General features: G+C 43.3%; 1 protein-coding gene across 3 annotated transcripts in view; it reads left to right on the top strand.

The window, feature by feature from the left end:
* fstl5 (follistatin-like 5) overlaps nt 1–27,272 on the top strand; it is a 178,200-nt gene that overhangs the window by 51,160 nt on the left and 99,768 nt on the right. For all 3 annotated transcript variants that reach the window (XM_072664010.1, XM_072664009.1, XM_072664008.1), the window contains exon 4: nt 9,538–9,786. In XM_072664010.1, coding sequence (XP_072520111.1) covers nt 9,538–9,786 — 249 coding nt within the window. The remainder of the gene's footprint in view (nt 1–9,537; nt 9,787–27,272) is intronic.

The following is a 27,272-nucleotide window of genomic DNA, read 5'->3' as shown; positions in this document are numbered from 1 at the left end:
CCAGTGCAAATAATCATAGCGATCAGTAACTGGCAGACGCTCGCCCATAAACATTTGGCAGGGATTGTCTCGCCAAATAGATTTTGCGTGTAAACAAGGTGAGTGTGCATGTGGATTTGTAAAGACTATGGCCTTCAATTAGATATGAGATTTCTGTGTCTAAGCAACTGCAATGATGAACCGTGAAATGCTGCTAATTCACCCGCCAGAGCGATGAAGAATGATGCATCACCTCCTAAACGCTGAAGTAAAGTAAAAAGGTTCTTAAAGGGGGTTCTTAATAATTGCATGGTGGACTCCCAAGTGACCTGGCCATCTAAGCACTAGCCTTATCATCAGGGGATTGCTGGTTCAATCCTTGGATGATGCCAGCTATCCATGGATGGGAGACCTAGGAGGCACCACTGCCCTTGTTTAGGGTGGTGCTCCTGCTCCCCCATCACTTAGCAAGAGTGTGATGCTAGCCATCATGGGCATCTGTTAGCTGGTGAAACAGGACTGGCTATTAGTTTTCTCCTCCATACATGTTCAGCTGCTCAGTGATGTTGCAGTAATGACCAATATGGCCATAATTTGGTCAATGAAAACCAAGAAAAATTCAGAACTAGAGCTACACTGTATGGACAAAAGTATTGGGACACCTGCCCATGTATTGCTTATACTTAAATCAAAAAGAGATTAAAAAGAGTTGATCCTGCTTTTGTTGGAGTAACTGTCTCTACTGTCTAGAAAAAAAAATTGGATGTGCATTGCTGTGAGGATTTGATTTAACAAGAACAAGAGCGTTAGTGAGGTCAGGATGTTGAATGATCACCACCCACTCAACCATCATCATCCATCATTCCAGAGATGAGCATTATGATGAGCGCAGTGAATCCAGAGGGGGAATCAAGCAGAAGTGGACACAGGCTACAGATTAACTCTTCTCACGGGCAGTTCTACACCAGTATGGCTTATATGTCCTGAGACCCTGGAGACCGTGGCGATTATTAAAAGCAGTAATGTCAAACGGGATTATGAGAAGAGTTGTAAGGCACTTCATTTTAAGATGCAGATTTTAAGATTTTAAGTTTTCATTTTTACTTCAAATGAGATAAGAACCTTATTTTAAAGTAAATACTGTTGATAGAACTACTAGGATACTTCAGAATACAGGATTTGGCAGTGAATCATAATGAATCATAAGTTAGACATTGTGATGTTCCGGACTTTGGCTTGTGGAAATTTTCTTGAACAGGACCTTATTCAATTTTAATTAAATCCACTGTAATGTAGCCTCAAACAACCCTTTGCAGGGCTTTTACTTTTTAGAGTGTTATAAGATGCAGGTCAGTATTTATATGCTTTTTTTTCTGCTTAGTTATTGAGCTACACAGGTTTTATGACTGTGATGCATCTGCAATATATATATATATATATATGAATATGTATTATGATGTATTATGTATTATAATATGTATTATGATGACTACACAGTCATTACACAACACAGTTCCAATCTTCCACAGCTCAAAGCTTAGGGGCTTTATACCCCTCTAGCCCATGTCTGGCATTACACATGGTGCCAATAGGGTCATGTTTATCTGCTCCAGAAAGTCTATATATATATATATATATATATATATATATATATATATATATATATATATATATATATATATCTCAGTATCAGTAGTTACATTCAGTAGTTATAGTATTAAAATTTATGATTTATATTATGATTGATAATGTGTAACTACACAGTTATTACATAATCTTATAACACAGGTCTGAGCTTACAGTCATGGGCAGCTACATGTACCATGAATCTATAAATAAAAACAAAGGTTTTTTTATGATCTAAATGAAATATTCAGTTTCAATAACTTTCTGGTTTTGGTTCAGTGGGTAAAACGTGGTGTTTGAGGTAAGGCAGGGTGGGGGGGGACAGGTGGCACATTCGCGAGCCGACATGTTGTCTTTCAAGAGGAGTTTAAAGCATTGTTTGGTGGCTGTTTATCCGGATTTGTTTCCTGTTGTTGCTAGCAGGCGGGGTCTACTGGGGCTTCTTAACAGGCTGGGGTGAGTGGAGCTGAAAGCTGCCTACTGTTGTTTACTACATTACCCAGAATCCCCAAGGACCCCTGCTGCCTTGGTTTTGGAAAACATCAGATGGGCCGAGACTTACATCTCAGGGGGAGGTGGGGAGGGCTGGGGTGGGGTGTGGGGGTTGTGTGGGGAGAGTGTGAGGGAGGACACAGTGTTCAGAAGGAGCTGTAATGATTTTGTGTTTGCTGCTCGTCTTTAAAAGGCTTTTGTATTTACTGCTAAATCTTGGGAGAGCTGAAAGACACTGTGAACAGTTCTCCTGTGCTTTACTTCAGGAAACGGCCTCTTATGTATCCTTCCACAGGCTATAATAACGTCCAATCTAGTGTCCATTTACCGACTACTGTCCACTTTTGTCCAGACCAGCCTACCTCAATCAAACTGTTAGCATAATTGTTATAACTGCTAGCTTTGCCAAACTAAAGGTGCCAAAGAGAGGAAGCACTTATAAGAAGAACCACTCTTGGCAGCCAAAAAAATAAATTAATGGTTGTTTTTTCCAAAAACCTGGACAATATGGACATGAAGGTGCTGTACCTACATTTACATTTATAGCATTTAGCAGACGCTCTTATCCAGAGCAACTTACATGGTTACTTGTATTACAGAGGAGGGCCAGTGCAGTGTTAGGAGTCTTGCCCAAGGACTCTTATTGGTGTAGCGCAGCATAGTCACCCAGACCGGGAATCAAACTCCAGTCTCCCACATGGTGTGGTAGCTCACTGGCAGGTAGTGGTGTTATCTGTTGCGCCACACCAACCACTCCATACCTCGTCTGTACAAATCAAGCAAAGTCCATCCCCACTCTGAACTGCCCCTACAAAGCTCTGTCCTGAAGGCTTGTGTGTATCGGCTGAGACTGATGGCAGTTTGTAGGGCCCTGTGGTTTGTCCAGTTCATGCTGCTCTCATTAGTTTGCCAGCATGTCACAAATATGCTTTAATAAGAAGCCTTGACGTTTCAACCCTGAACTGACACATGCAGAGAGATGAGCAATCACTGGCAATATCCTGAAGGGAAAACTTGGGGAAATCTGTTCTCTTGCGTAACAGGGGTGAGCAGCAGTTTTTAATGCCAAATTTTGTTGAAATTCAGATAAATTATGTGATAATACACTTTTGAGGATGCCAAGGAATTCATATAATGAGTATGTTAAGTAGTTGAGATGTACTCAAGTCATTTCCGTTGAATAACAGTTATGACTGACTAATATCTTAGTTAGCTGCGTTCCAAAGCCTGGTTCAGAGCTGGAGTGATTCATTATCCGGGCAGTACACCGGGTTACACCGGGTTAACAGCTGCCTACAGGAGCTGCTCAGCTCAAACTTGTGGAGTCCTCCTGATAATTAGGTCGGTCGGCTCAAGATCAGATCATGTTCTCACCACAAACCAACCGCTCCTGAGAGCTCCAGAGAGGGTTGGGAGTGGTCCGAGATCACGTCCTCTCGAGGGTCTCGTGCGGTTGTTTTGGTCTGCATTTGAGTGCGGTTACTGGATTCACACCTGCCCGAACGAATCAGAGCAAAAGTGAAAATGAGCCAATGAATTCAATTCAGTTCAGTTTAACTGTGCAGGTGTGAAAGCGGCCTTGCTCTCTCTCACTCACCAGTTCACTCTTACTGCTTTTCTCTGTCTCTCTCTCTCTCTCTCTCTCTCTCTCTCTATCTCTCTCTCTCTCTCTTTTATTACTCATATTACTCACTCACCCTTCTTGTTCTTTTCTCACTCATACTATCTCGGTCTTCCTTTCTCCCGCTCTCTCTCTCTCTAACTTGCTCATTTACTGTCTCCCACTCACAATATTTCTCTCTCTCCCTCCCTCTCTTTCTCTGTCCAGAACAATATTAAAACATGAAATATTAAATATACCTGTTTAATAAAAAAAACGTTTATCACATATATATACATTTTTATTTCTCTCTCTCGCTCTCTCTCGCTCTCTCTCTCTCTCTCTTTCTTTTCTCTCACCCTTTGAAAGTTGGACCATCAATAACGATTCATTGATACTGAATTAGTAATTTGGCTGTAGTGCCACTTGGTTGCTGGGTGACACAGCATGCATTTCAATGCGCGGCCTTGGCTGCCCTTTGTTGACCCTGCGGCAGACAGTCGATTCTCCCTCCTCCAGAGAAGCCCCTGTGTCGAGCACCCCTCATAAAAAAGGCCGAGAAGAAATAGAAACAAACATTAGCGGATAAGAGGATCAAAGTCTTCCACTGAATCCCTTATAAAATATTTACCGTCATAAAATGCCAACGGATAGAGAGTCAGAACTGTACTGTAATGCCGTGAGTACACTGATCAGGACTCACATGACAGCAACACGAATCGTATCCTTGTACCTTGCTGATAGACAGAGCAGAGCAGGGAGACGAGACGAGACGAGAGTAGGAGAAAGAGGGCTGGTTCAAGGGCATGAATTCGACGTTCAGACATCAAGGAACAGCAACAGAGAGAAAAGATCCCAACAGTGCCCCCGGTGCTGTCTGACAAAATAAATTATAACAGTGGGAACCCTTTTAACAAGTCACTTGTTATTCACTTCCTCAGCCAGACAAATCAACTGAACTGAATTTCATACCCACAAAGCAATTGTTTGCGTTTATTTATTCCGCACAAAAGTAAACACTGGCTGGCCTGCTATTCAAATCGTGAGTCACTTCATAAAAAGGCCGAGAGTAGAGGGAGCTCAAATCTCTCGCTCTCTGTAGCTGATGAAGAGCTAATCCAGTGGAGCTTCTCTCCACCTGGACCATGCTCCGGGAGTCATGCATATTTCAGCAGAAGCCTGCTTGGTTTGCATGTAATCAGTTTTAGTGAGAGGATGTTCTCCGCAGGGCTTCTATGGTCTTCACCTGGTTTACTCCAACACCACATGTACAGGAGATCATCGCTGTCCTACAAAAACCTCCATCTCCATTTTTGCATTTTTCGTTTTTCACTTTTTGACGTAATGTGAATCTGACAGTCGTGCTTTGCATGGTGTCCTGATGAATGGAACAATAGAAACGCTTCCATTGAAAGTTCAGAAGGTTTTTTTCCCAAAAGTATTGGGACACCTGCTCATTTATTGCTTCTTCCAATATCTAGGATATTAAAAAAGAGTTGATCTACTGTCCATGAAAGAAGGCTAGTCTTTCTGCTAGATTTTGGAGGAGCATTGCTGTGAGGATTTGACTGCATTCAGTGACAAAAGCGTTAGTGAGGTCAGGATGTTGGATGATCACCACCCCACCTCATCATCCCCAACTCACACCAAAAAAATATCGAATGGAGCACCGTCCATCATTCCAGAAAACACAGCTGCACAGCTCCACAGCTCAATGCTGGAGGGCTTTATAGCCCTCTATAGAGCCCACACCTGGCATTAGGGATCTTGCTAAAAGGTTCATGTCGGTCTGATCCAGAGAGTCCTATTATATTGGTAGTTCTTCTCTACAGGGACTAGACTAAGCTGTATCTGTGCACATTTGCACAACTGTATCAGCAATGCGTGCAGTCTAAAACAGCCTAAACCTAAACGTAAAGCATTTACTAGAAGTTGTGTCCACAAACATTTGGACATAAACTGTATAAAGCTGCTAAATGCAGAAATACCATAGAAGAACCACCTTCGGTTCACTAAAGATGCTGTCAAATGATGGTTCTTTAACGTATTTTAACGTCATTCCCGGACCTTTTAATTAAGCAGAGCAGCTCAAGTCAAGTACACCTTCAAATGTAAGGGTTTTGATCCCAATCGGGTTTCAAAGTACGCAGACACAACAGCATTACAGGTTCATGGGTTTCTCTCTTTCAAATACTGAACTCTCATTATTCAATATTTAAGCCAGGCTAAATACAGTTTTCCACTCCAGGACAAGTTTAATGGGCATGTGTGAGTGATGCTGTAAAACCAGTAAATGTGTCCCAGTATGTGTGTGAAAATGGGCAGGTTGTGTGGGTTTCAGTGAGTGGTTAGAAATGGAAAACAGTGGCAGCAGTTCTGCGCCAGGACATAAAAGAGTCACAGTAAAACTTACTATACATAGAAACCCTACTGGTGCACTAGCAGAAATTAGCATTATTGTGGAACTGGGTTGACAGAGTTGCAGCATTTATGGCCTGAACTGAAGGCCTAGTCATCACTGATTCATTTGGAAAGAAAGCAGGTTTTTGGTTGGATCCGAGAAGCCCTTCTGACTCAGTCTAGAACGTGTCAAGAAGATGTTTTTAAGAGTTTTTGAATATACACTTAAGCTTTTAGCTTTTACCCGCATTTTGACTCCTTCCCCACTGTATTTTCAAGGCTACTGTTGACGTTAGACTGTTTTCCTCTCACCTGCATTGCCTGTTTCTCTTTTGCATTAGTGAGGTCAGGGTTTTAGATGATCATCATCCCACCTCATCCCCAACCACCAACTCATCCCATCAGTATTGGATGGACCACCATCACTATTCCTGCCAATAGGTTCATGTAGATCAGCCCCAGGAAGTCCTATTCTATTGGTAGTACCTCTCAGTATGTCTTACAGGGGCTAGACTGAGCTGTATGTGTCTACATTTGAACATCAGTGTCAGAAATGTGTGCAACCTAAAGTACCTGAATGCATTCATTAGAAGGGGTGTCCACAAACATTTCAACATTGAGTGTATAAAGGTGCTAAATGCAGAAATACCACAGAAGGACCACTTTTTGTCCAAAAGGCCCTCAGACTCAATCTAGAATGTGTTCTGAAGTATCAGAATCTACACTTTTAGCTTTTAGCTTTTACCTTTTACCCACGTTTTGACTCCTTCCCCGTTGTATTTTCAAGGCTACTGTTGACATTAGACTGTTTTCCTCTCACCTGCAATGCCTGTTTCTCTTTTGTAAAAGATGTCCACAGGTCTCAATGGGGCACACTTTGAAATAAAGGTTAATATATTTAAAAGGGCATTTTACTCCCAGCGCTGGAACCTGTTGATAAAAGAAGCACGTTCTCCAGGTGCTGAAAGGTTCATGCTGAGGTTGAGGCTGAGAGGGAGAGGGAGAGTTTAAGTCAGGCTAGATTCATCGATATTAACAGCCGGCTCTGCAAGGCATGGCCTTTGTCTTCAAAAAACTGGAACAGACGGTAGCTTTCAAAGCCCTGCGTCTCACTAGGATAATGTGGTCAGTGAGACGGCTGGGTTGCGGAGCCTCGTCCTTCTAGATGTCTCTGAAGGGCAGCAGCCTTGACTAGCCTGTGATCTTTTTGGTCGAGGTGGCCACTTTTTCGGCGGGCTCTCTGTTTGCTCCTTTTTCCTTGGTTCAGTGATCTCAGAGCCTGTGTATTTCCCCGCCTGTCACATCTGTTTACAACTGATCAGGTCTGATGCTTCCACCCCAGTGGTCCCTTAGCTTTTCTAGCCCTTCGAAAGCCAAGCTAACCCACCTAGGCTAAAGGCAGAAAGCAATGGCTAAAAGGTTGCTGGACAGAAGCATTATCCATCTTCAAGCTTCGGGATCTTCTAAAATATTGGTTCTTCGGACGAGTGAGGAAAGTGCAACTTTCCAAGGGTGGCCTCTCTGTCTAGTTCAGATTGATAGGCATTCAACATAACAGGCCTTAAAACAGTATTTATGAGTTCATAAGCCTGGTACAGATAAGTTTTCTGGAAGTAGAGTTACCACAGGATATCTATTATTTATGACCAAGTCACACAGGATCAGATATCGCTGTATAAAGTAGAGAAGCAGAGAAATGCTGTATCTACTTGATTTACACATTGCTGTCACACCAAAAACAGTGACAACGCATCCTTCATTGTATATGTGTGTATTCAGTAGTATGGCTCAAGGATTTCATTTATTGTGTGTTGGCTATACATATGCTACATATGAAATCAAACCCACAACCATGTGAGCATTACTCAGGTGCTCTAACTACTGATCTACCACTGTCTCTCCACATATCCATGCTTGGAAAGCAAAAGGTCAGACATGCTTTGGCATGCTAGAGCAGAGCAGGCCCGACACTGACAGCAGGGTATCAAATCCACAACCATGTGATCATTACTCAGGTGCTCTAACTACTGATCTACCACTGTCTCTCCACATATCCATGCTTGGAAAACTATGCACACTTACAAAAAGGGTAACTGTGTACTGTATCTTACAGTAAAATATATCTTGTAGTAATCAGATTACACATACTTTATAAAATGAGGGTGATTACTAGCAGGATTATATTCAAAGAATGTCATATTTTATTTTTCTTAGGTGGCAGCATTTCAGATGTGCTGGCTATAATTTCATGACTGGATTTGCCTCCCATTACGAGAAAATTCTTGCTGATGGGCCTTCAAGCATTTATAACTCTACAATAACTTGAGCTTTTATTCACTCCACTACAAATCCTTGCTTGCTTGTCCATGATCTAATCTTGTTTCAAATAACTGCATTTTGTGCAGTCAGTCTTAAAAAAAAACTTGGCGTGAGACTGGCAATAACTGGAGGCCCCTCCATCCTTCGGTATTGAAAATGATATTGAATTTGCGTCAAAGTTGGAAACTCTTACAGACACAGAAATGCGCGGTCCACAAATAGCAGCTGACATGACGAATCTCCTGTTGTTATTGTGGACCAGCAGCTGCTCATTTCAGACAGAAAGGGTTTGTAGAGCTGGATGAACAAAAATCCATGCATGCTTTGAAAGTTGGGTCATCAATAGCCAATCATTGGAACTAAATTAGCTCTCCTAAAGGAACCATTAGTAATATTTTCACTGGATTGATACAATCTACACTTCATTTCATAAGCCCTATTTGGACTGGATTGTAAGTTTATCAGTGGGAAATCTGTAATACAATATTTACATACAACTCTCTCTCATCTGAATTTCTATAAAATGACCACAGAATGTGTTTCTAATGGGTTGTCGGTCCTATGAATCTAGGTGAGTCACACACAGTCTTATACAGTACTTATACAGACTTATACAGTAAAGTAATGCTTTATACATGTATGCTATGTGTCTAAATGTTTGTGGACACCCTTTCTAATGAAAGCATTCAGCTACTTTAAGTTGCACACAGAATCAGCTTGTCTTGTCCTTGTAGAGAAGGACTGCCAATAGAATAGGACTCTCTGATAAACTTATATAAACATGAACCTATTGGCACTATGCCTAATGCCAGGTGTGGGCTAGAGCTGTGGGGCAGTGGAACTGTAGAATGATGTTCCCTGGAATGATGGATGGTGCTCCATCCAGTACTTTTGGGATGGGTTGGGGAGTTGAGGATGAGGTGGGGTGTTGATCATCCAACATCCTGGGTATTAGGACTATTCTAAGGCCCTGTGACTGACAGGGACCCTACAAAAAGTATAAATGTAATATTTCATCAGAATTGTTAGTTGTGGGACCCAGTGTAATATCTTTTCATGGGGTCCAAAAATCGCTCAAACAAATAATGAAACTGAACATTCTTTTTTATGTGTCTCCGCAGGCTTCTTCAGCCACAACGGCTACCCCAACCCCTGTGAGCATAAGTACTGTGGTTTAGGCAAGCACTGTGTGGTGGACCACGAGACCGGTCAGGGCCAGTGCCAGTGTCTGGAGCACTGCAAGCCGCACTACAAACCCGTGTGTGGATCGGACGGCAAACTCTACCAGAATCACTGTGAACTGCACAGGGCCTCATGCCTGGCCCACCAGAGGATCACCATTGTACACAGCGAAGAGTGCTTCTACAAAGGTAAGGGACCAGCAGACTGCTTATGGATGCAGTTATATGATAGCAAACTTGAGGAAAAGCACACTGTAATTTCGAGGGCTTGAATAACTTTGGCTCCCAGCGGACATCGGGCCCACTCAAGCTTCTTCTGAGCTGTGCTTTTGATAGGAGTGTTATATCATCACGAAGAAATCTTTGCAGAGTTCTCTGAAGGCAACCGAGCTACTGGAGAGCCATGCTGAGGAAAAGATAAATGTGTAAACACTGTGGGCTACTTTTGAAAAAAAAAAAAAACTAAAGAAAACAATGTTATAAAGAAATAGTGAATAGATTTTATTCGGAAAATCTCAGAATTAGATTTGAAGTCACGCTACACCTCTTCATATTGATGGAGTATAAATTACAGCGGGAACTCTGGCATTTCTTTTCTGAAATGAAGTTTGTCCATCAGCTGAAGTTAACAGATCGATGAGGCTTTGCATTCATCATCTGATCTGGAACTGGGAATTGTGGAAAGCCGTGGGCTTTCTTCAGACATTGTGGTTAAATTAGTTTGAAATGAGATTGGCCTTTGTGGTGCACAATCAGAATCAGTGGCTGCTAGTGTAGACTTTGATAGAATAAATGAATGCATATTTTTGTGGAATTGGTTAGAGAATTGTTTGAGTGTAATTTGAGGATTTGAGGAACTCTGAAAACTCCGGTTGAGAAGCTTCTCTTTACAGTACATGAGGACAAATAAGAAAACCTGGGTAAGGTGTAAGCTGCCCAAAAGAAATGCTATAGTAATGAAATACATCAACTGTACATAACAGTACAGTAAAAACAGGGGTATTAAAGCAGCAGTCTGGGAAAATTGGCATTATATACTCCTGGGCTCCCCCTACAGTTGGGGAGTAGATGTGGTAAAAATATTATATCATAATATCAACATTTTACAATACACAATATTTATCATGATGTTTTTACATGTGGACAAAGTGCATCAGTAGCGACAGATTCTTCAAAACTGCTGGTCAGATACTTTATATTCCAAACCTGCTGAACTTCCTCCAATTAAACAGCACTTTACACAGTACTTACTCTCTGTGATAAAATGTGCAGTTATCCACGATTTGCCTACTTCACAATTATTGTGGCGTACAGTGCACAATCCATCCATTCTTCATCATCGTCTTCGTTTTTCAATGCCTTCTGGTTTGGTAACTTGGCACTGCCCCCTAGTGTTGGTGGTTGGTGGCAGACAATCATGTGAACATCCTCAAAAAATATCCACACAAACATCTCTCAGATTCACACACTGAGGTATAATTTGGTTTTGAGTAATGGACCTGCCATCACTGAGCCCCAATGTAGCCCTTCACCAACCCTCACCCAGCCTGAGCCCCCAATTAAACCCCTAATCAGTGAGCTCCCAGACGTTCCCATGCATTTGACTAAATTAGAGCAATCTAAGGGAACTAGCAGAGATTCAAATAGGAAAGATTCAGGGTGGGTGGTGGTGGCGGTGGGTTAGGGGAAGGAGGCGTTGTTAGATCGCTTGCTGGAAAGCCTCTCATTGCGACAATCTTCTCAACCTGCCTCTTTAGCCAAGCACGTCCACGCTCCACACCAAATCACATATAATCAATTTCACAGTGCAGATGATTGTCTGAAGAGGCTCTGCAACACCTGTTTGCTCGAACAGCTTCTAAATATTCATCATCTTCCATTCCTTTGTTTCCCTGAACATGTTAACAGCAGTTACTATGCACTTGTGTAACTCTGATATTCTTCCATGACATCAATCCAACTGCCTTTCAAAACCACGCTCGCTCAGGTCGTTTTATTCTTAGCAACCTGCAAATACACAATAACCAAGCAATTCATTAGGGAGACCTGACCACCGGCTCATTTATCCAATCATGTGGCAGCAATGCAGTGCATAAGAGCATGCAGATATGGGTCAGAAGCTCCAGGTAATGTTCACAGCAACCATACAAATGAGTTAAAATATAATCTTTAAGTGACATGATTGTCGGTGCCAGACTGGCTGGTTTGAGCATTAGTAGAACGGCGGATCTTCTGGGCTTTACAGCACAACGGTCTCTACAGTTACTCAGAATGCTGTCTCAGAAACATCCAGTGAGCAGCAGTTCTGCTGCACCTTCTGAAACACCTTGTTGATAAAAGAGGTCAACAGAGAATGGCCAGACTGGTTAGAGCTGACAGAAAGGCAAATTGTGGTGAAAAGCAGAAAAGCATCTGGAGATGCACAACACAACATCCAACCTTAAGGTGCTTGACCTACAACAGCAGAACTACGATCTACGCCAGGTTCCACTTCTGTCTGCCAAGAACAGAAAGCTGAGGCTGCAGTGGCTCAGCACAGGCTCACCAACACTGGACAGTTAAAGACTGAAGGAATGTGGCCTGGTCTGATGAATGTTGATTTCCAAGGGACCTAACTGCAGATGGTAGGGTCTGAATTTGGCACCAACAGCATAAATCAATGGACCTAACCTGCTATGGGTCAACTGTCCAAGCTGGTGGAGGTGGTGGTGTAATAGTGTGGGGAATGGATGTTTTCTTGGCACACTTTGGGTCTCTGATAGCAATCAATATCATCAAACATCTTCTATCAGTTATTGGTTTCATGAACTTCACAATAAGTCCATTGTTCGTCAGGGGTCTTCCCAGTCACCAGATCTGAATCCAGTAGAACATGTTTGGGATGTGGTGGTATAGGAGAGTTAGAGCATAAAGGTCCATTTAAAAATTTGTCAGGAATTCTGTGGAGGATCTCAAAGGCATGTTTCCAACATCTTGTGGAATCCATGCAACGAAGGATTCAGGCTGTTTTGAGAGCATACGAAGGTCTTATAGCATAAGTAATTATTAGAAATGAACCCTTTCTAGGAACTAGGAATGATCACTTTCAGCCGTAATTAGCAGTTCAGTCAACTTGTTTGTGTGAGAGTGAAGGAATTCCTGCTGCCATTTTCTTATTTTCGGCACAGACAAGAAAGGAACCGAGGTTCAAAGTGGTAAGCATCTTGCGGCAGTCTCTGAGTGGACGGCAGGAAAATGGCTTTTTGTGCTGAAGCCTTGCTTTGATGGGAGCATCCAAAAGCGAGCATGCTTTTTTTTTTTACCCGACCCATGCATTGGCCCTCTTATCTTTCAGAGAAAGGGCTGAGGGAGGACGGGGGAAAAGCTGCGAGCAGGTTTTGATTTGGTTTTTGGATGGAAAACACTCCGGGACCCCTGCGACCCCTCTCATTTCTCTCGCTCATTTCCCTCCCTCGCTCCCCGTGTCCTTCTCTGCCTAAAAGCTCGGGAGATTGGCTTGGCGGTATGCAGGATTAAATCAGATTGGATATTAAGTGGCACTCAAAGTCCTGTCCACTCTTAACGCCAGGAGTCACTCGCGCTGAAGTCAGCAGCCCCTGCTGCAGCTGACTGACACCACGGTGGACAATTACGTGCAGAGCGGCGGCATACTAAACAGATAGCCCTCAGCCTCTGCTGCAGATTTGCACACCTGTCTCTTTGGTGTCATTTGATGGTAAACGTCACTTTAAAAGTGCTAGCGCTTTGGCGTTCGGTGCGTCTAAGCCTTCGAATGCATTTGCCACAGTACGTCAGCCAAATGTCGACAGACAGATCCTTCACTGTACATAAATATCAAGCCAGGACTCGCCAAACTACATGCCTACTCAGCACACATAAATCTTCCACCATATGGAGCAGCGTTAAAACAGAGAAGATTGCTAAATAAATGTTATCATCCAGCAACAGCCGGAAAACTGCTACACACACTTCTCACTTGCCAGAAAAAAAGGCTGCAGATTCTTGCCCATAGGGATGTGTGCTTTGGCATCAGCACCAATGTTTGGATAAAGTGGAGGTGCAAGCTGTTAAGTTGGCGAAGTGAACTGTAAACACATTATTAAGTAAATTACGCTCTTGGCAATTACAGTATGCTGGCCTATGGGGTTTGTGATTCCTGGAGGGAAGATGCGGCCTTGCGGTGAAGGTGAAAAACAACCTATGGAAAGTTTGATTAGTTCCATAGTGAGTGTGAACCTAAAACCTAGAGTAGAGATGGCATAGAAACGTGGATGGGCTTCAGTATTAGGCTGATAATCATCAGCAGATTCCAAATATTGGAAGAGCAATCAGATCTGATCTGGTAACAATTAAATCCGGAAATATGTATTATACGTCCAAATATTTGTGGACACCCCTTCTATTGAATGTTTTCAGCTACTTTACGTTGCACCCAGTGCAGAGAATTATTGCAAATAGAATAGGACTCTCTGGAGCAGATAAACATGAACCTATTGGCACCATGCCTAATGCCAGGTGTGGCCATTGAGCTGTGGAGCAGTGGAGCTGTGTTATCTGGAATGATGGATGGTGGTGCTCCATCCACTACTTTTTGGATGAGTTGGGGGGTTGGGGATGATGAGGTGGGGTGATGATCCTCCAACACCTTGACCTCACTCACGCTCTTGTCACTGATTGCTATTAAATCCTCAAAGCAATGCTCCTCCAAAATCTAGTAGAAAGTCTTCTTCCCTAGACTCTTAAACTCTTTTTAATGGCTTGAATGAATGAACGTGTCCCAATACTTTTGTCCAATACAATCATTTTGCTTTTTGACCTCGAGTCTAACTTAGAAGTTCGGTTTGAGGTGTGTGTGTCGCCTAAGATGGGAAAAACCATCCAAAAACATGCTCCTCTCTGACTGTGGATCTGCAATTACTCACAGCCAGCCCTTCGTTGCGCCATATGTGTACTTCCACCAGGGAAATAAAGACAGAGGTTTCTGAAGCATCTTACTCTAATCCACACGCTGTTTCAGTCGGCCGTCTTTCATCTCCTGTGAAGGGGGGCTGATACGGCAGCCGTGAGGCGCGCTAACACTAACTGCTGTATTACACTTTCAGTCCTCCCTCTCTCCCCCGTTACTTTCTATCTCTTTTATCTGACCGTGGAGCTCGTGCTGTATCTCTCCGCAGCTCTCTGAAGCGTGAAGTTGCTCTGTGTGTATTGTAATAGAGGAGGTGGGGGGTCTTTCAGTTTGTTCTGTGCTGAGAGCAAGTGAACAGATTCAGACGTCACTGGAATGTGGAAAGTGTTTGGAGATCAGTATGAAGTTTAGACTGAAAGCTTTATTTGGGGGGGGGGGGGTTGGGGGGGTCAGTGAGAGGGCTCATTTGGTTTAGACACACCTGGACTCCGTATCATTTTTCAGAGCTCTTTGTCTTCTGTGATTATTCCTTCACACTTCTAATTAAGCTCCATTCCCCGGTGAGAGAGAGGGAGGGAGGGGTGGAGAGAGAGAGAAAGAGAGAGAGAGAGAGAGAGAGAGAGAGAGAGAGAGAGAGAGAGAGAGAGAGAGAGAAAGTGAAAGAGAGAAAGTGAAAGAGAGACAGGCAGAGCAATATAGAGCAACAGTGAAAGAAAGAGAGAGAAAGAGCAAAAGCAAATTAGACAAAATGAAAGCGAGAGAGAGAGAGAGAGAGAGAGAGAGAGAGAGAGAGAGAGCATGAGTGAATGGATGAGTGAGTGAAGACAGTATTATAGAGAGAGTGCAGAAATATTAATGGACAAAAGACAGAGAATTAGAAAGAGAGAGAGAGAGAGAGAGAGAGAGAGAGAGAGAGAGAGAAAACAAATGAAAGTGAGTGAGTTTGTTTGTGAGGGGGAGAAACAAGCAACTGCAAATGTGAGAGAGAGAGAGAGAGATAGAGAGAGAGAGAGAGCAATAGAGACAGTGAGAGATGCAGCAGATGGGCTAGAGAGAAATACATATAGAGAGACAGACAGACAGACAGACAGAGATAAAACAAATGAGAGTGAACAATAGACAGTGAGAGAGACAGCAGATGTGGGGAAGAGAGAGAGAGAGAGAGAGAGAGAGAGAGAAGAACCTAGCTACTGCAAATGAGAGATAGCAAGAACGAGAGAGAGAGAGAGAGAGAGACTGAGAGAGAGAGACAGCAATTGAGAGAGAGAGAAAGCAAAAGAGAGAGAGAGAGAGAGAGAGAGAGAGAGAGAACGAACAATAGACAGTCAGTGAAAAAGAGAGCAGATGGGCGAGAGAGAAAGAGAAAAGAGAGAGAGGGAGAGACAAAGAGAGAGAGAGCAAGCACTGGATATGTGTGACCCTGTCGTGAACTCTTGGTGTGTTGTGCTGTAGATTAGGACATGTCGGAGGAGATTTACCCCCTGAAGCTCCCGCCATGGACAAATGCAGGGATCGGCGAATTCATTCAAAACCTGGCCTCAAATCTCTGCACACAACAACGTGACCTTGTAAGAACTGCTAACACTGACACTGCAGAGACTGAACACAGCACACAAATGTAGCCCCGTTTTCTTGGCGCAGGCAGATTTTTGAAAACACCACCAACCCCTCCACACCCACCCCTCTTTCACCAGCTCGGCCACCAATTGCAGCATTTACATTTACATTTAAGGCATTTAGCAGACGCTCTTCTCCAGAGCGACTTACAAAAGTGCTTTGCTATTTACCCAAGAAAACCCTCAGCTAGTTTGAATAGACTAATAGTTCAAAGATCCTCTAAGTTTAGTAAGGAGACCACTCTGCTATTTGCTTCAGTACTCTCAGAAGAGGAGGGTCTTCAGTCTGGGTTTGAGGACAGCGAGCGTTGGACTCTGCTGTTCGGACACCCAGGGGAAGCTCGTTCCACCACTTCGGTGCAGGACAGAAAAAAGCCTGGGCGCTCGTCTTCCATGGATTTTGAGGGATGGCGGGTCGAGCCGAGCCGTACTTGAAGCTGGAAGGGCTCTTGGTGCAGATCGGCTTTTGACCAATCATGTAGTGGGCACAGTTCCCACAGTTCTGCAGCATGCTTCTTCTTCCAGACGGCCTGATATATTCAAGCACGGTCGGGATTCTCTGTGATGAATCTTGTAGAAGTTTAAAAACAACAAGATTGAGATTATGCACCTTTTATGGCCTCTGAACAGCAGTACAGTGACATTCGCTCTGTGCATGAGGAGCCGTGACGCATTTCTGCCACTATTTTTACTGTGTCTGTAAAGAGTTTAGCAGGAATTGAGTAGGAATGTGGGTGGAAGGTGTGAGGGGGTTGCTTCAGAGCACTGTTCTGTACCACTTTGCTCCATATCGTCAAGAAATAATTAACCAGTGAGGAGAAACATCGATATGTGCCACTCTCCCACGGGTGCATTTTACAATCTTAGCCTAATGCTATGATGTGCTTGAGTGTTACAAAAGTGTACATTAAATTAAATCATAAAAAGAGGTAAGAGATTACCTTCTCTTTACCCTCTGCTACAGTGACCTTGGCTATCCAAATACCTGACCTATTCTTCTTCTGCTGGGAGCACTTTCTGATATGGTGCTTTTAGCCCATCAGAATATCCTATCTACTGTTTATTTAGGCAGCTTTACCCATAAATATACACTGTTGTAGCACAACACCAGCATACACAAACCAAGATGCCATCCAGACGATAGCTCAGCAACAGAGCTAATGGACGCATTGCTGCGATATCAGGACTACACTTTAGCTGCAGGGTTTCCTGGAGGGCTGGAGTCATGCACGGTTTGGTAGGTTTCGAAGTTCAGCAGTAGCGTGTTAAGAGAAATTCACCAAACTGTATTAGTGGACCTCCAGCCCTCCAGGACTGCTGTTAGCCACTGCTGCATTAGAGAAAGAAGACGTACTGCCCTGCTTATTTTAGTGCATTTACGGCTTTAAAATGTGCAGAGCAGTGTGCCAGGGCCAGAGTTGCGAAACGTTACTCTAGCTTACTTGTTGCTGTGTTTGATTAGATCATGTCCCAAATGGCTCCCTACTCCCTATATAGTGCACTAAACAGGTTACAAAGGTAGTTTAGTGCACCATCAAATAGTGCACTTCATGTCCAGTATGGAAATGTGCAACACACAGCCCTAGTAGTGCCTGACTTCTACAGCCTGTGAGTCAGGATTCATGACAGCTTTCTTCTCTGTGCTGGTGACGTCCCTGAATACAGGACTCGGAGGGAGGCTATGGGGCTATGTTGTGTCACAGACAAATTTTTGGGCTCCGCAACAATCAAATTGCTGCACACCCCCATGAAGGCCGCTCACATAGTGCGAGCAGTCCCCAATCTGCAAGCTGTCGGAGACGCCCCGATATCTACAAGCATGTTTGCAAGTCTCTGCAATCTTGTAGCATGATTACCTCAGTGAAAGGTAGTACCTAAAGGTTGGGGGTGATGCAGCACCAAAACCTGAGAAGCTCCGTCAAGCTGGATTTCAATTGCAGCAGATTCTGAAGGTGCGGTATGTCAGCTGATGAAGACATTCATGGGCAGGCAAAGACAGAAGCCTCCTTTGCCCACTTGAGCCTGTGCAAATCCCACCCCTGCTCCAGCTATGTACATTCTCTCCTGCTAGACCTACTAGTTTGTGCATTCTGCCACAAGTATAACCACCCGATAAGAGCATGAGAGCGAACTCTGCGGGAGTAAGACGTTAGCAACCACAACAAAGAACGCAACGAAGGGGTTATTGGAGAAGAGCTGTGTGATTATTGACCCAGGCTGCTGTTCAGCACTGCTATGTTTGGGTTTGGAGCAGAATCTGAATCAATATTCGCAGCTTTCACCTCTGTGCTGGTGATGGACACTCTGGCTCCGTATGGGCCCAGGAAACAGAGGGAGGCCATAGGGCTATGGAAAGAGTGCAGATCCTTGTTTGAACATTATGGATTAAATCTAGTGCAGACATCTAGCTGTGGAAACAACAACTACAGCATGCTTCTCAAGCTCCAGTTTGGCATGTTGTAGACACTCTTATGGGTTCATAAGAAGGGGTTTTCTGAAAGATTGTTGAGTGTCTAGATTGTTTGTTAGTGTGGTAAGGTCCGTATAACAACAGGTCACAGGTAGTAAATGTGGTGTAGTGTGAGAAGAATAACAAGTCTGAGAGTTTGAGAGGACACGTCATGTAGTGTCCACTTGTCGTAACACAATTCTACACAATGGTCTACCACCATTACCTAGGGGTCATAAGCTCAAATCCTGAGCCATGCCGCTTTGCCATCAGCATCTGAGAGAGCACAATTGGCCGTGCTGTCCTTCCTCATCTTTCCTAAGTGATGTTGTCAGGCACAGGCGACTGTTAGCTGGTATGGTGGACCTGCTGGGCACCCGACGCTTCACCCGAGGATGTCGGCTTTGAAAAAAGGTGATGGCTGTTTTTCCATGTATTAGAGCAGATGTGTTAAGTCCCATTCCCTCCTAGTGTTGGGAGCGCTGCTAGTCATATGAACATGTGGGTTGACTGGCAGCTCAAAATTGGCAGATCCAGAACATGGATTAAGCTTAGTCGTGGACCGAACTGAAGTGCCAATAAGGAATCACAGCTGGAAATAGTCTCAGGATTAATGGCCTTCAGATGTGTAGTTGTTGTAGGCCCGCTGTTATGCTCTGTATGTCCACTCAGTCTGGTGACCTGCCTATATGCGTACACAGAGCTGGGTTAAGCCTGTAGTATATTATTAAAGATTAGCTTAAGCTTCATAATATTGTGGAACCATAAGCGTTCTTAATAAAGTCAGCCCGGAACCCATGCCGAAAGGCACGATTAAACGTTTCAACCAGATCTTCAGAGATTAGGCCACCATCTCTGCTCAGCATGCAGAAGATCACAGCGCTGTGGCTGTGATCAGCACACAGCCAGGCCAAAGAACGTGGCGGCAAAGCCCATTAGCACCGTAAACCGTCATACCAGGCACATGGATTTCGGCGAACATGTTAATCCAGGATGAAAAGGGCAGGCGCAAAAAGCTACAAAAGGTGAGAGAAAATGCGTCAAAGAGGACGGCAGTGACGCACGGGGTCCCTCACAGAGAGAGAGCACAATAGTTAAATCATGTCATGCTGTAATGAAGGTTCTAATCGACAGTATTTGAGAGAAGAAAAGAAAGAAAGGATTTCTCTGAAGAGCCCCCCTCCCACTGGTTGTAATTTGATTGTGAATTGAAAATTGAAGGGCTGCAGGAAGACAATGGGCAAAAGAAAACATCCCGGGGGAAACCGTATTGCTCAAAGGTGTCACTTTCATGAGTTCAGGAGAGTTCATGGGGACTGTCACTTAAGAGGGCAGCATGTTCAAACCAACCTGCTGTTCAGCAGCAAAACAGTGACTTTTCGACTGAAGCCATGGAGTGGTTTCAATAGGGTGCATGGTTCACAAGCACCTGAGATCATCTCCTTGACTGCAACTGCTCCTAATCACTGATACGTTATTTGTTTGTGACCACTACCTGACCGCAATTGATCTGAATCAAGGTGTGATTGTTTGTTCTGAGACCTCCTCCTGACTGTGAATGGTCCACTTGTCACATGCACTGAGCACGGCCTACACTATATGGACGAATGGCTCATTCATTGATGTGTAGGTGTTTGTAGGCCCGCTGTTATGCTCTGTATGTTCAGCAGCACACATTTGACCAACACTGTAGGCATCAACTCTTTATCAGATGTTCCTCCTGAAATTCCTATGGAGAACAAATATTAAACAGTGAGGAGGACCCGTGTAGCCATTTTCATAGATGTGAAGACTCTTGATGTCCAGAAAATGTCCAGAAAATCAGGTCCAGACATTTTTTTCTTTTCACACAGGTTCTGTACAGCTAGAGATTTTCCATGTCAGCACGACATGATCCACTGTGAATTCCCAGGAAAAAGACCTGCTCTCACACTTGGACTCGGACATTACCCTGGACTCTGACTTTATCCTGGCAGCCCCACAGTCAGGATAATGACTGGGTAATGCCCAGATCAGATGTCATGTACAACTGATCCAGACATTTACGTTCACACATACAGCTCCTCTGGGAAATGTCCGGAAAAGTTCTGGTTTACTGAGCTGAAAGTCTGAAATGGGCTTATGAGATGCTTCTGTGATCAAAGGAGTCCAATCTAAGAATAATTTGCATGAGGAGTGAAAGAAATCCTGTGCTTCCTCCAAGCTGGGAGTTTTGGCGAAATGAGGGCAGGACAGCAAACTTCTTCTGCTCCTCCACTTTAAGAAAAACAAGAGAAGCAGGACACTGGAGACGTATGGCACAGTTAGCAGAGGCATAGCATTAGATAATTGACCCATTGTCTTGATGGAGGTGCTCTTTTCCATTTTAGCTCCCCTCATTTTATTAGCTGCCCTATGAATTTCACATCAAATAATGGCAGACGTACATGGGTGTATTTTGCGGACGGAGGTGGTCTTTTTCAGCTGGAATGATATGAAGATGAATTCTGTGAATTTAGCTGTAATGATGTTTAGATGTATTCTGCTGCTTAGGGGAGAAAGCCAATGACCCATTTTGGGCAGAATTGATATCATAAGGGAAATTGAAACTCAGAATGGTCTCATATATCTTTTCATGCAGACGCCAATAGTTGCTCCCATCCATCTTGGCCAAACATGGGAAGAGGTTTGGGAATCAGTCAATCTTGCCTTACGAGACTGACATGAGAGCTCATCAACATCAGAATATTAAAGGTGCCCTAGAACGTCGAGCGGTATTTTTCATGTCATGGTTGATTAAGGAGAGCTCGGTACATGGAACTGACTTTCTCATATTTCTTCATTCACAAAATATTCAAAAGAATTTCAAGCACAACCAAAACAGAGCTGGAAAACGGGCCAATTTCAAAACCCCAACACTGTTACATCACAGTCTTCACTTTTTTATAATCACCCGCAAAATTGATCCAAACCCAGCCCACTGCAGACAGCCCTAGCCAAGACAGGTGAAACAGTAAAACCCTACTATGGTGACTTCAGGAAAATATGGTGTTTTTGATACTGGAGAGCAGCTCAGCACCTCCAGACTTTGGGAATATGGATTCCTACACGAAACAGGCCTTGTGACCACAGCTCTTCCTATTTTAGTATCCATAGAAGGGAGTGCAATGGAGCTCAAATATAGGTTGGAGTTTCCCATCAGTAGAATTTACCATCATCTGCTCACTTGAAAACAAGTAAGGAACCACAGCTCAACCAAATTGGAGCTAAACATACATCATTGGGTGGGGAAAGTCCCAGCTAAATGCTAAAAGCTATCTGGCTACAATCTATTCAGCTTGCACAACACAAGACTCAATCAACTATGCTATAATATGTAGATCCAAGAAGAGGCAACCAAAGCACATGAGCCCTCTGGAAAAGAAAACTGGTACATAACAGGGTTGTAAATGGGCTTGTATATAATGACATCTGAGCTTTTTTTGCCCCAACCAAAGTCACATACTTACTATAGATGCCTCCAACAACAATTTAAATATCGAATAAATAAATGCATTGTTTGGCAGCTTTAAGGTAAGCCGAGCCTTTATTGAAAAAAGGATTGCTTGAAAAGTGCAGCGATTTCTGGACTGTTTTGACCTTTATTTTCGACACTTTCTGTTGCTAGCTGAATTGTAAATGAATTGCTCTCTTGTGCATTTCTTCTGAATGCATTCTGGTGATGTTTTGTTTTCCGTAAAATCTTTTGTTCTCTCCTCGGTGCGATGTGGGTGGGGAGGAATAGAGTGCCTAATTAAGCATGAAAAAGCTGGGTATTTTCTGTTTTATTTATTTATTTATTTATTTATTTTTTGCACAAAACAGACCTGACAGTCATTTAAATGCCGCCCTATTGGAAGAAGCTTGAGAGTAAACAAAGGTTAGGCTCTGGGCTTTATCTCCCCCTCTCCACAAACAGGGAGAACTCTGAGAATGTGGTCGGTCTTCCATCACTCCCCTCCCCTGATTCTGACAGGACGCTAGCTAGCCCGAGGCACTGAGCGCTCCGACTGCGAAGAACGCTCCTAAAAGGTAGGCAGGTTTGACAAGGCTAACAGCAGAATTTTACAGCAATTGTCCTCTCTTAAAAGCACTGCCTGCAAGCTTTTTCTCTTTTCTCGTTTAACGCATTCCAAAGAAGCTCGCTTTTTCAGGTTTGCCACTCTGCACTGTTTACCTTGTATTATAGCCTGGCATTGACCTTCCGAAGTAGCTAAATTATACGCATAAGCTTTCTCTCATGCTGCATCACTACAATACGTGACTTTATGGGACAATAAGTGCTTCTACCTTCTCTTGTATCCCAAAGACATTCAAGAGAAATGACTCCACAGAACACACACACACACACATGCGTCTGCTTCAGGCTGACAAGGAGACAGCAGTAAAGCTTTAATGCAGCTTTTAGGCAAATCAAGGCTGTAATGTGAGAACGGCTGATAACAGACTGGTGAAGGTGCTGAGCTCCTCTTTGGGTGGCTCTACGCTCAAATCCTCTTCCCCGGGATGGAGTTTAGTGAGTAAGCTTGGGTCTTTGTGACATTTTGCGATTGAGACAGTTGAAGGGTTTTAAAAGCTCCTGCACGTCCCTGCCTGTCCTTAAGCATACAGCAGAAGTCTTTGTCTTAGCGCTGGTGTCACTTTTGAACAAGTCCAATGGCGAAATGTTCTCGAGTGTTGTCACCGTCAAAAGGAAAAGGGAAAAAAGAAAAGACTGCGGCTGCCCCAGAAAGAGATACACTTACGTGAACAGATTGTGAGCCTTCTGTAGTGACAGTTCTTCAGTTAGTCCATTCCAGGTTGCACATGGTAGACATATTGTTACTGAGAGGAGCCCAGTGTTTGATTACAGTTACAGTACATTACAGTACATGATGGTGAAAACTGCTAGCTCAGATATGAGTAAGTAGGACAAATTGGTATTTTACCAAAGGATATCATGTGACCCAAGATAGCCATCCGCTATCCACCCTGCTGAAACAGAAACAGCATGGCCAGGTTAACTCTTGACCAGCAAAAGGGATTTTTGTTGTCGAGTCACCCTGTCCAGTTGAGTTTCTGTGATGCATGTCCAAAATGAGCCTCAAATCTCTAAGTTGCCAGTCCAAGTTGACTCACAAATCTTTGGAGTTTGAGTCTGAGCCAAGTCTAGGATGCAGGGAGGCAAGGCAGAAGTGAGCCTAAAATCGATCGATGTGATGGTTTAGCTGGTCTATTCTGTAAAAAGAAATGGTCAAATGACTGGCAGATGGAAATGGCTGCCAAAGAAAAAATGCTTAATTCAAGTCAATTCATTCGAATTCAGTGGAAAAAAAGAGTGGATGAACCTCTAAAGGGAACCCTCAAGAAAAGGTTCTTCCACAGTTTCAAATTGAAGAACCCCTAAACGTTCCTTAAGGATACTTTTAACAGTGTACACCTGATAGTTGGGTCGGATCGAGGTCAGATCACATTGTCACCATTACCGAACTGTTCCAGAGTTTGCTTGAGACTGGGCCGAGACCAGTTCTTCTCAAGAGTCTCTGTGTGGATGTTTTGTTCCACAACTAAGTGTGATTACTGTATTCACACCTGCCTATACAAATCTCACCAAGGGTGAAAATGCAGGCGTGACAGCGCAGAGTCTTGAATTTCTAGGATGCAAGTGCAAGTTGGCTCTTAAGTCTTTGGAATGATTTTTTTTTTTCTGCAGAAAAACACCATTATTCTACAGATTTTGTGCCAAAACAAAAACCTCTGCAGGGAAACTGATATTTTACAGTTTTTTCTTGAATCCTTCCAATTACTTTCCCTCTAGTGACAGTGCTAAATGTTCTGCAACAAACACTGACAGTGCATTCCCATGGTAGCATGAGAGTAAACCCTGGAATACAACCAGCCTAGATCCAACACAGAAAAGGGTACCTTGCTCTTACAACCTACAACTTTAAGACAATGCAAAAATACACAACTGACAGAGAGTGTCAGTGCCTAAAGGACACGCCCTGTATTCAAATAAATGGTGCCAGGAGCCAGTGGGAGAGATATTATAGTCTTACTCAGATGATGTATTGCACAAACACCTTTCCCATTGGCTCCTGGCACCAACTATTTGGATATTGGGTGGTTCCTACCTCATCACTCACCATCAGTGTGTGGTTGTTCCTCCTGGGCTACCTTTTCTGGGGTTGACGGCTTGGTCTTGCTGTTGTAGGTCGGATGTAGCTTATAAAATATTGCATGACTTCCTTTAACAAAATGACTAACAAATATGACCAAGTTTGGCAATCGTTTGAGTTTGATGGACAAGTTGGTCTTAAATTGTCCATCATTATGACCAGCCTGACCAAGTTCGTTAACCTTGATGACCTGCTTAATGACCAGCTTGGTCAAAACCAGGTCATCTTTCAAACTCAAACCAAGACATATGTCCATTTTTTATATGTTATTATCAGAAACTGATGTTGAGTAATTTAGTCCTATGAGCTAGAATCCACCATTGGAGCAAGTTAGCATAGCATGCTACCATAGCTACAAGCTGTGTTCTTCTGCCCCTTACTTTGTGTTGTCATATTTTGACATGGGATTTGCTGCAATAATGTGAAATGCTCATTGAATTGGAGATATGTGAATCTAGATACAGTAACTACAAAGAGTTTGCTTAGTGTGATAGCTAATATGTCTGTTCCTCTGTCCCGGCTTTGTGTTCTCCATTCAACTCAGTCGGCCTGAATGCCGTTAGAAATAGACATTTCCCAGAGCTATCATTTGAATACAGGGTAAATGTGCAGCATAGCAGTTTCCAATATGCTGTTATGAAGTAGGATTCACATAACTCTGCAAGAGCTGTGCCAAACTGCTTCCACTCCAAGGAACAGAAACTGTTTCAAGCAACAGCAAATTGATAGCTTCCATTTCTTATAGCTTCAGACATGCACCTAAAGTCAGCCTCTTCATTTCAAGTAGCTCACACTCCTCTAGAGATGGTGCCTAAATACTGTAGGTTTTGGTTTGGATGTGCAGTTCTTAGAAGAAATATAATTTGGTGCAGAACCTTTATATTATGTGGAAATTCTTGGAACTTTAAAAAGGGTCTTCACACGGACATTTGCAAAAGTGATTCTTTAACACCTGGCTGTGGGAGCTGTGTCGCTCAAAATTGTGAGGTACACTGTTAAAAATATGAGTTCCTGGAGGAACCTTTGGAGGTTCTTTAATTTAAAACTGTACAGGAACCTCTTAAGGTGCTTTGAGGAACCTTTAAGAAAGATCTTTTAGAATAAACAGTTCCTTGAAGGTTCCTCCACAGTTCCAGACTGAAGAACCCCTAAAACATCCTCGAGGATCTTGTAGTTTTAACAGAACCACTACGGAGTTCACTTCGGACTGGGCTCAGACCTGTTCTTCTTAAGAGTCTCTGTGTGGTTGTTTTGTTCCACAATCAAGTGTGATTACTGTATTCACACCTGTCCAATTTAGTCTGATTTACCAGAGGAAAAAGTGCAGGTTTGAAAACGCAGAGTCTGGAATTTCTAAGGTGCAAGTCCAAGTTGGCTCTTAAGTCTTTGGATTGTGGGTCTGAGTTTAGTCTCGAGTTTCTAGGACCCAAGTCCGAGTCTCCGGAAACCCTATAAACAGATAAACGACAAGTAGCGCAAACAGAGATGAGCCTGTTTCCTACATTCCTACACCCCTTTAATCTGCTTTCCCATATTCTCATGTCACCTACCTAGAACTTCTTTTGCTGATGTTGATCTTCTGTCATGTTATTGCACCAGGAGGGCTGTTGCATCAAAAATGCATTAATTGGCCAATTTGTTATATTATGACACTGTTCCAGCAGTCGTATGATCCGCACGCACTTTCCCTTTTTTTTTTTTTTTTTGCAGAGATCTAATTACGCGCTTTGAAGTACATAATTAACATGCAATCATTAATGGGTTCAGAAGCTGTGCAGGCTCCACAAATAGACGCGCCAATCAAAAGCAAACAGCAGTGCTTTGTCTTCGAAGTTCAAACCCACTGGGCAAAGCGTCACATGTCACACCTTTTTATTTCCCCACTGCAAACACAAAAGACACTGCTGTCACACAGTGTGAAAAACCCACACTTTTGATAAGCGGTTAGCCTTGATGCTGAGAGCCGTCTCTTTGGTCAAAAAAAAATAAAAGAAAGGGAGTGACACAGCTGTCCAAAGGCTTACAGCAACTCAACATTCGCACCTCTCGTGGGCAGAACTGCTTGCTGTATTCTGATGTGTCCATGGGCCCAAACATGTTTTCACCTCAAAGTATTTGCTGTTAAAGCTCAGTTAACCTCTCTGACTAGCGTTCTGCTTTGCACTGAGGAGAGGGAAAGTGTATGGTAGATGTTGCTAGACATGTACAGTACATGCAATGCAATGAACTGCTTACAGAAATGGCCCTAGTATCATTAAATAATGGTGAACTACATATAGGACATGTTGAGCTCTTATGAACAAAGAAGGTGCCAAAGGAGTTAACTGGGGCAATGGCATTGAAAAAACATTTTGGGTCTTCGGGTTCTTCTCTCTCCCATTTTCACCTTGCTCAAGGCCCCAACAGTGACAGCTTAGTAGATAGTAGATGTGATCAATAACCTAACATGCTAACATGAACCAACATGAACCACCACTGCCCCTAAAGCTGAGCTTTTCCCCTGTGTGAAAACAAACCAAATCAAGGGG

This window comes from Salminus brasiliensis, chromosome 19 (assembly GCF_030463535.1).
Source record: "Salminus brasiliensis chromosome 19, fSalBra1.hap2, whole genome shotgun sequence".
NCBI classification, from domain to species: domain Eukaryota; kingdom Metazoa; phylum Chordata; class Actinopteri; order Characiformes; family Bryconidae; genus Salminus; species Salminus brasiliensis.
The sequence above is the reverse complement of the archived record's forward strand: the minus strand, read 5'-3'. Positions and strand labels throughout refer to the sequence as shown.